We start from the raw sequence: 17967 nt of genomic DNA on the forward strand, positions 1-17967 counted from the left end.
GCTATCATCACCCTAGATTAAGAGGTAAAGGAACTCTCATTACTCCATATTGCATCTGCACTTACAGACCTGCTTTTAAATTTGTAATTTGCTTGCTTTATATTCTCCATGTTCCTCCCCAACACCCTCAAAAATCCTGGGGCAAGCCACATGTTCTCTGCATTAGGCTTAGAGGCAGGTGAAAATCTTATTATTTTCTTAGCACACCTATGACGCAAAGTGGAAGTCATGTTTTGAAATCCTTGCTAGGGTTAGGACTTCTTCATATATGCACAATACAACTTTGTGTGCTTTTTGTTTTCTTTTTGATCTTTTATTCCTGCCCCTGTTGTTAGACTGTCTTTTTCCATTCTTGTTCTGCCTGCACTAAGAAGTGACCAGTGCTGCAGGCTGTCTGAACATCTCAACTCAAAACAGGCAAGCAGTTGGAAAGTTCAATAAATGACTTCTCTACACCATGTACATCAACATCCCTAATCCTCTTACCACATGCAGGATACATGACACACTTCACAGCACCCCAAGTGCTTAGGCTTCCTAATAACTCTTATAAACCCACAACTTGCCAGTTTTAGGAAATCGGTGCACTTCTTCAACAATTAAGAGTGAAAAAAAAGGCAGTCACCTGTGGAAAAGGTGGGATTTATTACTTGCCCTGCCTGTGTTAACTTCAGGGTGACACAAACGTGTTTACAAGCCACTGTACCTCCCGGAAAGGTTTTCAGGAAGCTGCATCTACAGAGAGCAAGCCAGAAACACAACTCAGAGCTAAACAGCGCATAGATTCAGAGTGGGACCCTCAGTGGCACAGCACCTCTCACTCTCAGCAGCAGTCCCTCAGCAGCCCTCTCACAACCTGTGCCCAGGTACTTTGTGCAGCCTGTGGAACTGCTCGGCTCCCGGCAGCTCCCACTGCAGCCCACGCCATGCTGCACGGCTGGCAGGGGCAGCAGGAACCAGGCCATGGAACTAGGCTTGCAAAGAAAAGCATTGTGTACTTCCCCACACAGCCTTTCAGGCAAGATGTTTGGTCGCTCTGGAGCCAAACTCCACCTCTTCAAACACAGGCTTAGAGTGCTGTATTCTGAGAACAGAATACAGTGAAAAGACTGGAGGTCACCTGACAGGTTACTAGTAGCCATCCAGAACACCAGATCACAGCTACACTTAGAGATCAACTTGTCCAGGCTTCCTGGGGGCTGCCAACATATGAACCAATAAAAGCTGAAAGATCTCATAAGAATTAGTCTCTGTAAGAACATAGTTTAGGTTACAAAAGGAGAAAGTATCTTGTATTTCTCATCTTGGACCTAGCAGCAAGAAAGATTTCAGACAGCAGAGGTTTTCAAAGAACTTCATGGTGTGTTCACATTTTAAAAGAAAAAGGAGCCTGCCACTTCCTAAGCTTTCTGGACCTAACTGCTAAAGTGGTTTTATATTACAGACAAATTTGTTCCTTTACACAGCCCTTCCAGTTCCTCAGCCATTTGTTACTATGTTCACAAAGCTCTCATTTAAACATTTCTTTCCTTTAATTCTTTATGTTGACTGCCTCATAAAATTAAGAGATCTATTGTGAAATTCCATCAGCTTCTTCCACCACCTTTGACACAGCTCCTTTCCCGCTCACTGTGAATGGCTGTGAATAGGCAGCATTTTACCTTCCACATCAAGAATTTTTTACATTCATCACTTAAGGTCCAGATTCTATAATCCTCATTGATGTTTTTAGTGGGGGGTAAAAAAAGTCTTCAGATTATTTTTAGCAAAACTGGGCCTGGAGTTTTATAGCCTCGTCTGAGAAAACACCAAGCCTACTAGGCAAGGTAGAATGTTATTTATTTGGGAGGAGAGAGAAGACAGAGAATGCAGGTGAACATAAAGCTTTTCATCCCAGCTACATCTGGGTCTGGTAGCATCCCTGGCAGAGGGATTCAAACCACTTCACAGAAATTCTCTTTCTGGGCCTGAACTGAAGCAGTTTGGCAGAGCTGGACACAAATGACCACAGTCCTCCTTGCCAAGAGCCAGGCACCATCTGCTTGGTGGTCATATGTGAACTTTTATCAACATCCTTACATAGGCCTTAGCACAGTGGCTTCCAACACAGGGTGCTGCATAAGACAATCTACAGCAGGAAGAAAATATTTTTCTCTGTTGTTAACAAATAAAAAATAAAAAAATTAAATAGTGCTGATTTCATCTTTGTATCATCCTGATTTAAATTCTGGTTTTGTGCATGCTTTATAATGTATATAGTGTATTAGTACAGTAGTGCAGGTATATCACCTATAAATAAAGAAATAAACATAGATTGGGGGTACCTGTGGAGAAAACCTCCCCTGATAGGGGTGAATGATCAAAAATGATTGGAGAACACTGCCCTAGAGCTCTCCAGTAACTGCACTCAGGACTAAAGCAGCCTTGCAGATACAGTTCACCTAGCAGAGAGCTGAACACGTGCTCAAATCCTATAAGCTTCAGCTGATCTACTTTAGGTTTTATATCAATATAAAAAGGAGAAATTTCCCCTTGTCCTTTAAGAAAACTGTCTTCTTGTAAGAACAGGGGAGTGGTGGGATCAGTCAGAGGTCCTTCTGCATTGGTATGACACTTCTCATGTCACTAAAGAATACATATCACTCAAGTCATACGCCACATATCACATATCAAGGTAGTACCACCTATTCATATACTTATATGCATCTCTGGATTCAAAGAATAATGCACTATATCCACATCCCTTGACACTCCCCTTTGAATTTTAATTTGTGTCACTTGCAAAACAAGAGGAGGTGTAAGAGCTTTGTGTTTTTCTCTAGCAGAAATAGGTTTCCAGAGCAGATACTCATTTTGCAGTCAGCCATGCAAATTATTAATCCTAAAAGCAAGACTGAGGCTGCAATATGCATCATGGCAGGAAAAATGGGGAATGTCTTTTCACTATGAAAATCCTTTGTAGTTTATCCTGCAGCCACTTTGTCCTCCCTCCTGGACCTTACGACCAGCAGAGATTTTGCTCACTCTTTGTAAACCCTAGCAAGCAAATTGGAACTCATGTTCTTCAGGAAGCATGGATTTTTCCTTTTGATCAAGGGATTTAATGTTAGTTTCTACTAGATCTGATCCCAAACTTTGTGCTGTTGTGGCGATATGAAGCAAACAGGTTGTACTTTCAATAAACATCAAAAGGGATGTCTTGTAAGAAATTTTTGAAGCTACAGTTTGACAACAGTAACCTCTCATAGGGTCTTTTCACTCCAGCCCAGCAGGAACCATTTGAGGCAGATACTTAACTTTAAACTACGGTGATCAAATTATTCTTAGGCATCAGTGCAACACTACCCTGAAGTGCATGTTTTTGAAGTGAGATTAAGCACACTTCTTCTAGCCTAGGATTGCCCCAAGCAAATGACTTAACAGTGTAAGTATTACAATGTCAAGTGATGCAGTCCATAATAAAACACAGAAATAACTGCAAAAGAATGAATATTGGCAAGTATAGTATGGAGTCCTTGAACACACAGCAAAAGAGGTACTTAAAACTCTGCTCAGAAAAAGCTCCTTTTTCTACTTGAGTTTAAAAACTTGCTTACCTTCTCCTCCCTCTTCTAAATTATAAACAAGGTAGCTAACAATGACTCTCTACAGCAGTAGTCAGAGAAAGAAAAACTTAAAATAGATCTTCGTGTCTCCTTTCTTTCAGAAGCATTCAAGATCCACCAGTATGTAGAACATTGAGTTCAGCTAGCCTCAATGAGGAAAAGAAAAGCAACAGCTACCCCAAAACTGCTTATAAAAACTATAATATTTTGCTTTCTTTATAGAAAATATCACTTGATTTTGGTCACATCCTCCTACCTCTAGAACCAAGGTCTGGCAAATAAGGGACTACAGGGTACACGTCACAAAGCGAGTGAAGAACCAGACACAGGAAACACAATCCCCACTCCTGCCAATACAGTGAGTGAGAAGGGAGAATATTCCTCAAATGCTTGCTATAAAGAATTGGGCCCATTACTTGGGGCATTAGCCTCTAAAACTGCACTGGTCTCTTTGATTAGGTAGCAAGAACACAGATGCATTCAGACACAACGAAATGCTAACACAAAACTCCATGCGGGGGCAGCTGACACTCCTGAAGTGCAAACTTCATCCAAAAAGAAGACTGAACAATCATGGGATAACCAAACCCATATGAACCATCAGATCTGAACTCAGATTTTATTGAGCTGTACACTGCATCCCTGCCAGCTTTTTAATGCTGCTTTAGATGCTGTGGTGGGTGTGACAGTTCACATATTGTATCTCCCACAAAAGCAGATCTGGAGCATCAGGTGTAGCAAACTGGGTGAGCAATGTGGTCAAGAGCACCTGGCCACTATTTTCTTATGTTAGAAATACCACCTATTATCTTTATGTGACACTATGAGGCAAGAACAGGCAGAGTCTGGTTTCACATGACCTCACATCTCAACATCAACTGCTTTTTCATCACAGGAGATGCTGTTAGAGCCTACAGACTCTTCTCTCTACAAATGTGCTGTCTAATAAGGATTGAACTCAAGTGAGCCATCTTTCAGCAAGGGCAATTCAAAAGGCTGTCACCCCATCAGCTATCTTCCCATAAGGTGGATAAGGACTCAATATCTGGAGGACCTTTACCTTCTCGTCCCACAAGAATGGACATAGGGCAGAGCAAAATTGCACAAAGCCTGGCTTACTAAGAAGCAAAATCTGATGAACTCCTGCCCCTGACTACTTGCAATTTTAACAAGAACAGTAGAGACATGGTATCCAGAAGAGCCCAGAGAATAAAAAAAAGGTAGTTTCATAATGACTAAGAACAAGATGTTAAAATGGGAAGTACTGGTAGAATCTATGTTAAGATATAAGAGAAAGGTTCATTTTTATGACAGGAGAAGATTTTAGAAAGCAAAATACAATTAGAGAAACTAAATGCTGCAGCACAGAAGGGAGGGTTAGAAAGAGGTTATAGTACAGATGAAAAGGATTCAGTAGAAACTGAAAGCTTAAAAGTAAAGTTTTGAGCAGCTTTTGTTACACTTATTTCTTGTTCCTTTTCTGATTAAAGCATTGTGCTGACGGATTCTCCCTTTAGCTGCCCATTTCAGCTTAAAAAAAAAGAATTCCATCACCCTTTTATCTTGGGAAGAAAGCTGACATTAGAGCAATTGGCAGTGCACTGCTCAATGTCAAGCTGCTTCAGGTCAGTACTCAGACCCCTTCTGAGCCAACCTCTCAGCAAAAAACCTAAAGAAAAGGCACGGTTTTTATTTTAACATCTTGCTCACTCTCCTGCTATATATGTCCATAAAATATTATCAAACGTTTCTGCTTCATCATATGATACAAGTGGCTGCTTTTAGAAAAAAACTAATGCTCACTTAGTTTCTTTTCATTGATTCAGGGAGACAGAGCCAGCAGCCCAAAAAAAAAAAAAAAAACCAAAACCCCCAAAAAACCCCAAACAAACAAACAAAAAACCCAAACAACATCACATTAACAGTGTCAAGTCCATTTCATATTTCTAGAACCATTTCATACTCAGTACCCGCTTTGGCAGTACCATCTCAAAAATATCCATAGCTGACTATTTCACACTCATCTGTCCCCTGAAAGCAGTGAGATGTCTGCACTACTATTTGCACTCAACATAATTCAATGTATTTTGAATTTATCCAGGTCTAAAAGTTTTGGTACTGCTGGCTGAACTCGCATCCCTCGTAACCAGAAATAGCCATGGCTTGTACAGAAAGGCATTATTTAATTTTATTTTTTTTTTACCAGGACATGGAATTAGAACCAATTTTATGCTACACACACTATCAGAAAATACAAGGTTGATCATCCCACGGGATAATACCTGAATTTATTGGCCAAAATAAATCTTAAAAACACATATTTAAAGTTTTTTTCTCTAATTATCTGCTGAAATCAGGCACAATCTCTTATTCTGCAGAAAAATGAGAATTTTTCAAACAACTGACTTCTAGAACAGTCACTTTTTGGATAGCATAAAGCAGGTTACCTTTAGTGAAGATAGTGACATATGAGTACCTTGAACAAGGAACTTTAAGACCTTACTTGGACACCTGTGCAATTTGTCAACAAAGAGTTGACCCTACACTGGAAAAGGCAGAGAACTACCACTAGAAGTAAGAGTGTATTCTTGCAAGGAAATGTTGTGAAGAAATACTATACTTTCTTATTTTTAGCCTTGGGAGAAAAAAAAAAAAGAAAAAAAAAAGAAAAATAAATAGCTAGAGAAGAAAACCACAAGAAAGCTAAACAGCAAATCTCTTTAAATGTACTTGAGGTAAATATCAGGGAAAAAGATGATGTTAAGTGCCAAAAAGTAGTCTTTGAAGATGAAACAATTTTGCAATGCTCACAAAGAAGTGAAGGAACAACCCTCTGATGCCCAGTCCATGAACAGATAAAACATGCAGTAAACATTCTGATGTTCTTTCCTGCCAGGACACCTGTTCCATGATCATCAGTTATTGCAGGTGTCTGCACCATAACCCAGCCAAGCCTCCTCCAGACCGGCACTTGTCTTCCTCCATGTATCTATCCTTATGGTCTACAGAGGGTTGTGCTGGGATTCAGTTTCAAGGAGGCTCTTTGTACCTCAAGAAGTGTCATGAACAGAGGCAACTACAAACTCAGGCACCACCTAGGATGATGCACTGCCTCCAGAGTATAGCACTGCTAATCTCACAAGTCTTTGGGCAGTGTCCCATCAGACATCCCTAACATAAGCAGTTTAGTGCTTTGAACATAAAGGAGTCTCAGAGTAAGTCATTTGAGTAGAGATACAAGATTCTTGGGCACACAAAACTCATTACCATAGAAGTGAGTGTGGAAACAACACCCCAACTATCAAGTCTGCCTGGGCCACTTTCCAGGACAAAGGGAGGGAGGGAGTTTCACCTTAACAGACCAGGCAGCCTTCTGCAAGCACACAGCTCTTTCCCACAAGCTGCACAGCTTTCTCCCCACTCCAAAAGCTGACATGGAAGATCCAAGTAGCAAGTCCTTTACATAACAGTCCAGCATTTAACTGGCCATTAAACAGCTTGCTAGTTTATCTTAGCCAATCTAAAACAAAGGAAAAGAGTGCTGGAAGGGACCTCAGGAAGTCCTTCAGTCCAAGGCCTCTATCCCCATTCAGCACACATACTGGGTGTCAGTCAGTCTGTTACAAAAGATATAACAGGTTAATGACACTTGTTCTTAGGTTTTCAGTGATGCATTTGTCTTCTGCACCACTGCACTGTCTGAGAGTTTCTATCATGTCTGATTCAATTATCCATCAATTTATACCCATTATTCCTCATATTTAGTTTTCAGAGCAGGTAAGGCAGATAATTCCCTTTCCTATAATAGCTCTTTTACTTACCCATATGGCCCTTTGGCTTAAAACCAGAATACTAAAAGGCAGCCAAGTTAGTAGATTTTCTGCTTCTGTCCTTTCTCTTCATATTTAACTACGTGCTTCTCACCCGGGTTGGCAACCCAGACTCTCTGTCTTAAGTAGCAAAACAGTCTCATTTCAAGTCTTGTACACTCCATTTGGATGTTTGCCTTTTCACAACAGCATGACACTGAGTCACATTAGTCTAGTGTTCAGCTCCAACCACCAGTTCCTTTTCCACCTCGACAGTTCTTCCCCTCCATTTTCCACTTCTGCTGTTAGCCCTGCCTTCACATTGAGCATTCCCCTCTTGCACCATGTCATTGTGTTTCCTGTACCAGACTATTTCAGGCTATCAGCAAGCTTAGAAATCCTCAGTTTGCTCTTCAGTGTACATGCAATCACTCCCAGCTTCATGTTATCCAGAGGTTTAATAAACAATCTCAAGAAGTCCAGCTCCATTCAGGAATGCACTTTCAGGTTCTTATTAATTAAAAATAAAAAATAAAATTAAGTGAAATTAAATAAAATAAAAGTAAAAATGTCCCATCAGAATATTTAAGCTTTTGTCAGATCGTTATGCCACACATTTTTAGAGATGCTAGGCGACATCCATCCAATTCAAATCGAGACAAAACAGCCATTTTCAGTAATAACCATTTTAGTGAAAATACCTCATGGGGATTGGATGGTATCTATCCAATCAGATATTTCTTCATCTGCCGGCTTTGCCCCACTACATATTTTAATGTCTAAGATTTGTTGCAAGAGATGTAGTGTAATGCAAAACACAATGTGAAACTCAGCCAGTACTGCAGAGTTCCCACCCCAATAATTTGCCTCCAGTTCACTGCAGAAAACAAAGCAGTGAAGTCCTATGGAACACAGTGACCATGGGGGGCCTCCACAAGGATCAGCTGATTCCTTGTTTACCACAACTGCTCCATGCACCAAAAGCCCTCACACGTTTGTTTCATACACAAGACAAACACTAAAGGTAATCTGAAGCCAAAGAACTTGCAGGGCACCCATGAAACCAAGGTAATGACAAGACAGCACTATCTCCCAGTCACTCTGACTCCCAGGGCCACTCCACTGTGGCAGCAGCCAGGCTCTCCATGGCTGACAGGAGGGCTGGCTACCAACAGCCTGTAGGGATAGGGCACAGCCACAGGGAAGTGGGCTGGAAGAATGGCTCAACTGAGAACTGACAAGTTTCCTTCTGAATGCTTTTTTTGTGGAAGAGCCATTACGGAAAGTCATGGCTTTGCCAAGGAGCAGCTGCCAGTGCCCCCACCGTGCCCGACTGGCCTTGCCTGGCCCTCCTGGCCCAGTGCTCCATGACAGCTCCCCAGGGCCATCAGTCCCCACCCCAGCTGGGCCCAGGCTCCAGCTTGGCACAGCCCGGCCCTGCCGTGAGCCCACATCCTGAGCCAGCCTCACCCCATTGCCTGGGGCTGCCTCAGTGCCCTTGGCTGCAACTGCCCTGGCTGGGACAGACTCCAGGGACACAGGGGCAGGGGGCTGCTCTAGAGGTTGGACAATCTCTTAGACCATCCCTGATGTCAGTTTAAGTGTGAGTCATTACCCTGTAGTACAGAAGCAGAAGAAGAAAGGCCTTTTTTAAGAGGTCATTCTTTATTCATCAAATACAACCTCATCAAGTGGAAAGACCAAGATGTCATCTACCCTAAAATCCATCGCTCTTTTCCCAAGGGGGAAGGTTTCTGATGCATTTGAAAACACATCCTTAAAAGAAAAAAAATGAAACTACTTGCAACAATGTTAGCGCCATGAAAATATCTACAGATCACTCAAATGCAGTCCAAATCTTAGAGCTTAATTTCTTTTAATCTCAGATTCAGTGACAAGAGAGAACTAATGCAGATCTCCAAGTATAAACCTTCAAACATTGTATTTTTTTCATCTCAAAACAACCACTAGCTACATAAAAGGACAAGTTTATGAGTAAGGAATAACTACAACAGCCAAAAAATGAGAAAGACTTCAGTTTAAGGAGGTCCTCTCATCTAGTAATCCTTTTCAAAAATACAGTCTAGAAGGTCAGAAGCCCTTTGAAAGGCTAAATAAGAATTTATATCCACACATGAATTTATGTTGACAATGCAACATATCCAGCAAGACAGATATAAGAGCATCTCACAGTTTTCAAGATCATCTTGGGAATCCCTTGCCCCAAACCAAAGGTGGTTCATTTTCAGTTGGCTGCTGCAGCACAAGGTTTATGAACCACCACCCTGCCCTCTGGGGAGGGAGTTGCTATCCTGTAAATGTCCAAAACACCTATGAATACGGCACTTGAGAAATTGGTTTAGTCATGAACATTGTGGTGGTGCTGAGTTGACAGCTGGAGTTGATGATCTTAAAGGTCTTTTCCAACCTTAATGGTTCTGTGAATCTGAATGGGTAAGTTTCAATACATGTAGCCTCCTCCAAGTAGTTTTCCTGGGCATGAACTGACAAGATTACCATTGTCTATATCAATAGGGTGCACCCAGCAGCAGACAGCACCATGACATCAATGGCAAGAGTCACACACTCACAGCTACATGCTGACCCTAGCACTGCACACCTACAGGTGCTCCCTACTCAGAAGTTAACCACCATCTACCTTTCCAAAAAATGCAGAGATGACTACATGCACTGGATAGGTAGACTTTCCACAACAGTGAATTTTGTAAGTAACTTTAAAAAAAAGAAAAATATTCTCATTTTTCACTTGAATTTAATCTTTCATACACACCCACCTCCCTGCCATATGTAATCAGAAATGAATCACAGTTATAACAGCAGCTGCTTTAAATCTTTTTCTGCTTTTTCTTCACTAGAAATAACACCTTCATTTGTGCCCACTGGTGGGCTCACAGTATCTTTTATGTCAGTCCAATAATCTTCCTTCCAACACCAGTTAATTGCCCCCATCCATACAGACACATGCACAGTATTATTCCCCTGTGTATCCCTCTCCAACATGATTTTGGCATCCTTACAGTGTGCCTCATCGACTACACTTCACCTTGCCCAGGTTTCAGGTGCATAGTTACAGCTTTGTACTGCTTGCTGAACAGAAGCTGCTTGGTTTTGCTCTTTGTCCTTAACACCATGTATGGTTTGCCAATACAGGTCATGTGAATCCCTCATGTTATCCAAGAAAGAACACTCAAAAGCATATTTTCTATCATGTTACATGTATACCAGCTGTTTTCACAGAAAATAAGGACATAGTCCAAGAGTAATTTATACAGACACAAAATCAGCTGTGGAGCTTTCCAAGCCTATGATCCTGCAGTCTGTCAATCAAGGAACTCTGCCTTAATTTTTAAATTACCTTCTCAGGTATCAGTTCATTCATTTTCACACAGAGCCAATGACTGGTTAACATCCTGTTCTTTAAAGAATATGAAGAGGGAGCTTGGATAAGCTTCTAGCAATAATGCCTTGCTACAAGGAACTGAGATGTCAAATTATAGTATCCGCATGCATTTGTCTCAGCCATGCAATCCTTTTGAGTCCATCTGTTCTGTTTTCTAATAACATGCTCAATTTTTGGCAGTACTCAAAAGAATGAGGTATTTCAGTGATTAGTACCTCTAGTCAGGATGTGTGACTGTATCCATGATTACCTTCCCCTTTAGAAATTCAAGGTATTTCCAAACTACTAAATCCATCTACTCCAAAATTTTTGAAGCTTTAGCACAGGAGGGAAGCAAAACTCTTATACGAACACTAACATGTAAGAGACATTGCCAGTTTCTTTTAAATCTAGGGCATCCAGGACAACTTCCCGTGACCTAGCAGTCAATGCAGAGTTTGCAAGTCAACGCCACCATTAGCATCCTCATTAGACTGAGCAGAGGCTGATTTCATCTCTAGCCTGACTTAAAGGCATACAGACAGACACGGAAGCTGTTTGCTGTTTCTGAGATGTGGACTAAAGGACATTAGTAGCTGTTGGAACTGATCTACTTTAAATGACCCCATCAGTACCTACAAGGAGAAAACATTCATTTCATGCAGTAACAGGTCTAGGAGCAAATATGCTTTTCCTCTGTAAAAGGCTAGGAAAGTGTCTATGGAGAAGACCTTAATCTGCAGAGCTTACAGACTTTCCTGTCTCAAGTACTGACTAGAACAGATTGTAAAAGCAGAGGAAAAAACTGTGCTGGTTCTTTTTTCCTGTAAAGTCTATCTAAATACCAGGTTATTCCCCAAATGCATGTTTAAGGCAGAGGTATGAGCAAAAGAGACAAGGGAACATGGCAAGATAGCTAAGCTGCACTAAATTTTTTAATCAATAAGGCTGTCATATGCACTTTGCTCTCTTCAGTGACAATGGAAGCAGAAAAATGTGCTCTAAAGCCATTAAAACCTCCTGAAAAGCACATCTAGATTTTGTAAGATGTATGAGATATTAAGCCTTTGCACAATTCCCTTATTTAGCAAAACTTCAAGACTTTAAATCATCCTATAAAGGCTTTGCAAAGTAGTAATGTACATCTTTGAGATGTATTTATCATATCTCACTGAAAGTGTTGCAATACTGTCATTATAAGTAACTTCTACGTAGAATGCAAGAACAGATCATATAAATATGCATTTCCCCCCAATATTTTCCATGGTTATGCAAGTCAAAAGCAGCTAAGTTCTCTGATGACATAAATAAGAACAAAGCATATCAGCATCACTTTATCCACTTAGAGTCAGAAAATTTGGGCCAGATATTTCTGAAGCAGAATCTGACATAAGTGACTAAGTAGCATTCATACTTTTCTTACTCTAAAACTTTTAAATATTGACATCAATCTAGTAAGATGAAAGCCTTCAGATTCTATTCAGGATTTGAACCAAGAGCTCCTGCACTGTTAGGTGGTACTATGTATATGGCCCTCTCTTATGGCCCAGCCTGATCCAAGAGCTCTTCCTTCAGGCTTCTTGCTGTTAGAATGCTGACTTCCCATCTGACTGTCCATGCTCTTGGGAAAAGAAAATACTAGAAACTACTTTAAATATTTGCTTAAACTTCTTCAAAGTGACAAGATTGCTGAAATGGTCTTAGCAGCTTCTTCCTGAGCACATTCTCTTATACACCAACATGTTCTTCAAAGATGGCAACTTATGGCACACTGCTTCAGAGAAACACTCTGGAAATTCATAAAAGCTATTTTCACAGTCTAAACGCAACTTGAAGAGGATCTGCTATGCTCTTTCAGCAAGGAACATTCTTAATATTTTGTCCTTAGGTCTAGGCTTAAGAACATGGTTTGGAGGGCATAGAAAATGAAGGAAACAGTGGCACTAATTGCCTCTATCTTTGAGGACTTCAACCTTAACTTTGGCTTAGATTTCCCTGCTATTGCTGCCACCCTAAAACATAACTCTATCATAGCATCCTAACAGTAAGAAGTGCTCCTACATCTGAGGTCAAATTTTCTGCTTGTTGAACTACATGAATACAGGATGCATTGGATCCTAGGAAGAAAACACCAGCTACCCCAAATCAGGAACATCCAGCTGAGTAATACCAGGATATTCTTACCTCCAAAGACCCCAAAAAAACCAAGAGCAGAAGCAACACTGCCTCTGTGTATTACACAACAGTTCCTGGCAAGATTACTGAGCTTACAAGGGAAAGCACCACTCAGAGCCACCTCACTCCTAAAGAAAGGAAGAGCACACCAATTAAGTCTGAGGCAGGAGTGACCAGAGACGAAGGGCTTATCTCGAGTTACTGGCATATACTGGCTTGTAATAGTAGTTGCTTGCTCTCTCTCCTTTTCAATCATGCTTTCCCAATCCCAGTAGCAATTTGTTATCTTATTCTTTCTGCCCTCTACAACTAGGTCAAAAAGCTTGGATCCAGCATTTGATCATGGATGACATCTTTTTAAACACCATGCTAAACAACCATGGAGCTGCTGTAGCCAGGTGCTCTTTGTGAAGGAAAAGCATTTCAGCAACTTCCCCAAGTCCTCATACCCATTAACCACATCCCAGTACCTCAGAACTTATATTATTGCCTTGGTGCTTGTGACAGACACTTGTTTCCTGAACCTGATTTCATTAGAATTATACACTGCTACAACTTACCAGTTTAAAAATCAGGGTACCAAATCATATGGTTGAGAATTTTCTCACCCACGAAAAGAGTGATTTGCAGAATAGTTTAACAGGAAACAAAGTGGCAGCAAGCCATCTGTTCTAACCTCTATGTTAAAGTTAACAGCTATTTTGGATTTCAACGAAGGAAGTCACCTAAAGCTATTAGCATTGTGGTGGGGTTTTTTCCCCCCCAGGGAATCTAAGCACCCACTATTTTTATTAAATGGAAAAGGAACAACAGGAAGTGGAGATCCCTGAAAAAGTGGCAGAAAACAAAAAATCTGGGACACAAACAGCACTGTGCTGCATAGCTCTGCCAGTCACTTATCTCCTGGCACAGAAGATAAGCCAGACCTTTCCCAGTTTGTCAGAACCTGCCCACAAGCAAGGCAGCATCACCACACAGAGATGCAGTGACCGACTGCAGACTAAGGACATACTCAACCATCTAACACAGTGCCAGCAGCTTCCAGCACATCTGGGTCTTGAGTGTATTTCTGGGATGAAGTGTCAGTTAGCCTGTCTGTGCTCAAGATTAATTCTAGGGATGGATACAATGCTTTTTAAAGACATAAGTTTAATATTGAGGCTGGGAAGGCAAAGGCAGTAGTGAGCAATTGATTCAAAAGAAAAAAGGGAAGTGATAGTATTTTCTACTTGTAGTTAAAAAGACCACAAGCTTTATAAGTGGCTCTTTATTTTTTCTCTTGAGAGCTTTAGCTCACTCAACTAACTCAAACTTTTTTCTCCTCCACACACTCCCTTTCACGAAGCAGCAGTCTCCCAAACCAAAGAGCTTGACACTAGGTTTGACCCTGGTCTCATTTGAGAATTTATCTCCAGCATCAATGAGGCTGAAGTCTCATGAGATATTTGTCTCCTGGCATGAGATGATGTCAAGTACTTGCCCTAAGCAAACCTTGAGATTTTGACCAAAAGGCCATGCTCTAAAGTTTTGGTGCTAACCAAAGGTAATTTTTATCTTGGTCTCATGTAAACTTATTCCTTTTAATATCAGAACCTAGAAAGATAGAATCTTACATCCAACACATTTCAACTGAGAACAGAGTTTTATTGGTGCTCTAACCTTGTATTTCTTGCTTGTGTTCCATAAGGGGCTGAAAGACATGCTGCCACTGCAAGGCACCTCAGTGGAGACCTTTTCCTCACCAAGTATAGATACAAACTTTCGTGTCAGAATGGTGTCCAATGAAGCAACGATGGTACCAGCACAAGTACCTAAGTAGGTTCAGCATGACTCTGATAATGTTATCTGCAAGGCCTAAAGCCAGTCAATGTACAAACTAGATTTATAAGATCCCAGTTATATACAATGCAGTAGTTTCCATAAGTTGGAATTTGAGTAGTCAAAAATAAAAATACCACAGATAGTTCATGCTTCCCACATATTAAATCATGACACTACCTGAACTTCTGCCAAACCAAATCACCATTCTATGAAGAGCATGCAGCATCTATCATCATCATCACAATCAACACAACTAAAGGGCAGAAGAAACCTCTTCTGCATCTATTAGTGGGAGGAAATATTTACAGCAATATCTATACACCTTCCTCAAGGGACATCTGCATTGCTCCTGTCAACCATAAATCTGACTCCTTCAGTTCAAAGGAAATATGAATTCCTGAATTAACATGTCATCCAATTCCTTTCCAGATCAGTATTAAAGCACTAATCCCAGTTTTTCCTGTGTTAAAAAGGATATTACTATAAAGCAATGATAGGAATAAGCCATCAAAGGCAGATAAACTAAATGAAAATCAATGCTGAAATATCATCACGTCATGAAGCTTATAGTCCAGAATGTCATCCTAGGTATGCTTATGAATAAGAACCTTCAATACAACTCAGGAGGTTTTTTACAGAGGCACAGAACAATGATTTTAAAGCATTTTATAAGGTTCAGCTATTTACAGAGGCAAACACAGCTCCTATTTGCACATTTGTCAGAAGCACAACTGAACTTTCTCCGGGCTCCAGTGCTAGCTCCACCTTCCTCCCGAACCATCCAAAGCTGCTTCCTCAGACAGGTTCGTGCCTACCTCACTGCACAAATTTCAGCACACTACACTGAGGACAGCAGCACTCTTTGGCATTTACTTTTAACAGCCAAATGAAGGAATTAAACACTACTAAAAAGAAAAGACAAGCAACCTTAGGCAATCATCCTATCCTATTCTGAGATGCACATGTTGCATTTCACATCCCAGCTTTTCATAACCATTACCCTGTTCTTGCAATGCCTTGCTACACGGTCAACTTGGCTGCCGAGGCCTGCAGATTTATTATAGGTTATAATGGCTCCCTCGGCAAGCCAGCGCTGTAACTTGCCACACAAGCCACTCCACGGAGATCTCCGTGCTGTGCACTGCTGCTGTAGGTCGCGCTGTGTCATTTCACCACTCTCTTGGTATTTCCTCTGGCCAAAAGCCACGCAAGGAGGGTTAAGTTTAGGGACGGCTGCACAGAAAACCTTGCAGCCAGGGGGAATCCCAGTCCGAATCCCAGAGCCCCAGTGCACAGCGCAGGGCAGGTGACCCGCGGCTTTCCCCAGCAGTGAGCGGGGACGAGGAGCCAGCCGCACACCGGAGCGGAGCCGCGGCGGGGCCCGGACACCCACCCTGCCCGGGGCAGCGCCTGTCCTCATCCCGCGGGGCAGCCTGCGCTGCCGGCGCTCGGGGCACGGCCTCAGCCCCGCCGGGGAGGGGATGCCTGTGACTAAGCACACGCGGCCTCTCCTCGCCCTCCCGCTCACCGCCTCGGCCGGGCTCTCCAGCACCGGCGCGCCCGGCTCCGGGCACCAGCGGCCGGACAGCGGGGCCGCTCCCGGGAACGGGCCGGGCAGGGCAGGGGGCACCTGCCGTGCTCCCCCGGCCAGGCCCGGCGCCGGGCAGCAGCCCAAGCGGCAGCCGGGCCCGTGTACGGGTTTCTCTCCCGTGCTGCGCCGCTCCGCGCACCCCCCGCTGTCACCCCCACGGCAGCCCGGGCCCGCCGCCCCCGGCCCGGCAGCCCGCTCTCCTCGTACCGCTGCCATCCTTGAAATGAGGGGGTGGGACGTCTCGCAGCGACCGGGTCCATCCCCCCCTCTCGGCTTCCTCCTCCTCCTCCTCCTCCTCCATAGGGCCGGGGCCGCCCGGGACGGCGCTGCCGCTGCAGACCTGCCGCTGCCGCCGCCGCTCCGCCGGGGTGGCCGCCGCCCGGGGAGAGCGGCGCCGGGCCGCCCTGCTCCGCGGGCTCGACACCGCCAGGCGCCCCTGGTCTTCCTCGTCGTCGTCCTCGTCCTGGGAAGAGGCGGCGGAGCGAGAGTCGGCCGAGGTGCTGTAGAAGGGGTTCCCGCTGCTGTCCTGGCCCGACTCCCCGAAGACGTCGTCGGAAATCTGCAGGCTCTCGTAGCGGGATCGGGCCGCCTCCAGCAGCGATAGCGCCTTCCTGCGCGCCGGCCCGCCGCCGCCCTCCGCCATCATCTCGGCCGCCGCCAGCAGCCGCCCGCGCTCCCCTCGGCCCGGCTCGGCCGGGTCCTGCGGCCGCAGGCAGCAGCCCAGCAGCAGGAGCGGCTCGGGCACGGCGGCGGGCAGGCAGCGAGTAGGGGAAGCCCCACCGCCGCCGCCACCGGGGCTGAGCCCTGCCTCCCGCTCCCGCCCGCACCACCCGCCCCTGTGTGTGTGCAGGGACATGGGGGGAAGGAGCCAGCTCAACATCTCCAAGTACCACATCCAGCCAATTGCCGCGGCACTCCGCGCTCGGGAGGTGGGGTTATATGGGAGCCGCGGGCCAGCGTGGGCCGCCCCCTGCCCGCCTCCCGCCCGCCTCCGCTCCGCCCATTTAAAACCACAGCGCCGGCTGCCGCGGGGCCGTCGCTGCGCCCCGACGCCGGGAGGGGGTCTCTAAGCCCAGCGCCGCTCCAGCTCCCCGTCCTGGCCCCGATCCTAGCCCTTGGTGCCGGCCCCCATCCCGGTCCCGGCCCCCGATCGTGGCCGGAGCTGTTCGCCGCCGCGGTGCTGAAGCGGCGCAGGGCAGAGGCAGGAGCGCTGGCCTCGGTGCCTGCGGGGCCCTCAGTAGGGCCCGCCGGGCGGGGACACGGAGAAGGGCTCCGAGAGGGCTGGAGGAGAGCGCCGAGGTGTTAACCCGCTGGCTCCGAGCCCCGACAGCCTGGCCGGGCCACACAGCCCGTCATGCAGGGCAGCGTGAGCAGTGGGGACCGTCGTGTCCCTGGCCCAAAGTGGGACACACAGCTCCAGCGCCGGGGCAGTCCGAGAAGGGAAGTGGGGAAGGTGCTGGAGCACGGTCTATGGGACACCTGGCACCTGGCAGGCCCTGCCACCCGGCTGGGGCACCGTGCAGACTTTGACTGGCCTTAGGGACACACACATGCTCCTGCCTGTCC

General features: G+C 44.6%; 1 protein-coding gene across 2 annotated transcripts in view; it reads right to left on the minus strand.

The window, feature by feature from the left end:
• The window catches only part of PGBD5 (piggyBac transposable element derived 5), a 64586-nt gene extending 47517 nt beyond the window's left edge, over positions 1 to 17069 (minus strand). For both annotated transcript variants that reach the window (XR_010027118.1, XM_063151661.1), the window contains exon 1: positions 16609 to 17069. Coding sequence is in view for 1 of the 2 variants with exons in the window: in XM_063151661.1 (XP_063007731.1) it covers positions 16609 to 17047 (439 nt within the window). In the remaining variant the exon portion in view is untranslated. The remainder of the gene's footprint in view (positions 1 to 16608) is intronic.
• Between the last annotated feature and the right edge of the window lie 898 nt (positions 17070 to 17967).

This window comes from Melospiza melodia, chromosome 3 (assembly GCF_035770615.1).
Source record: "Melospiza melodia melodia isolate bMelMel2 chromosome 3, bMelMel2.pri, whole genome shotgun sequence".
NCBI lineage: Eukaryota > Metazoa > Chordata > Aves > Passeriformes > Passerellidae > Melospiza > Melospiza melodia.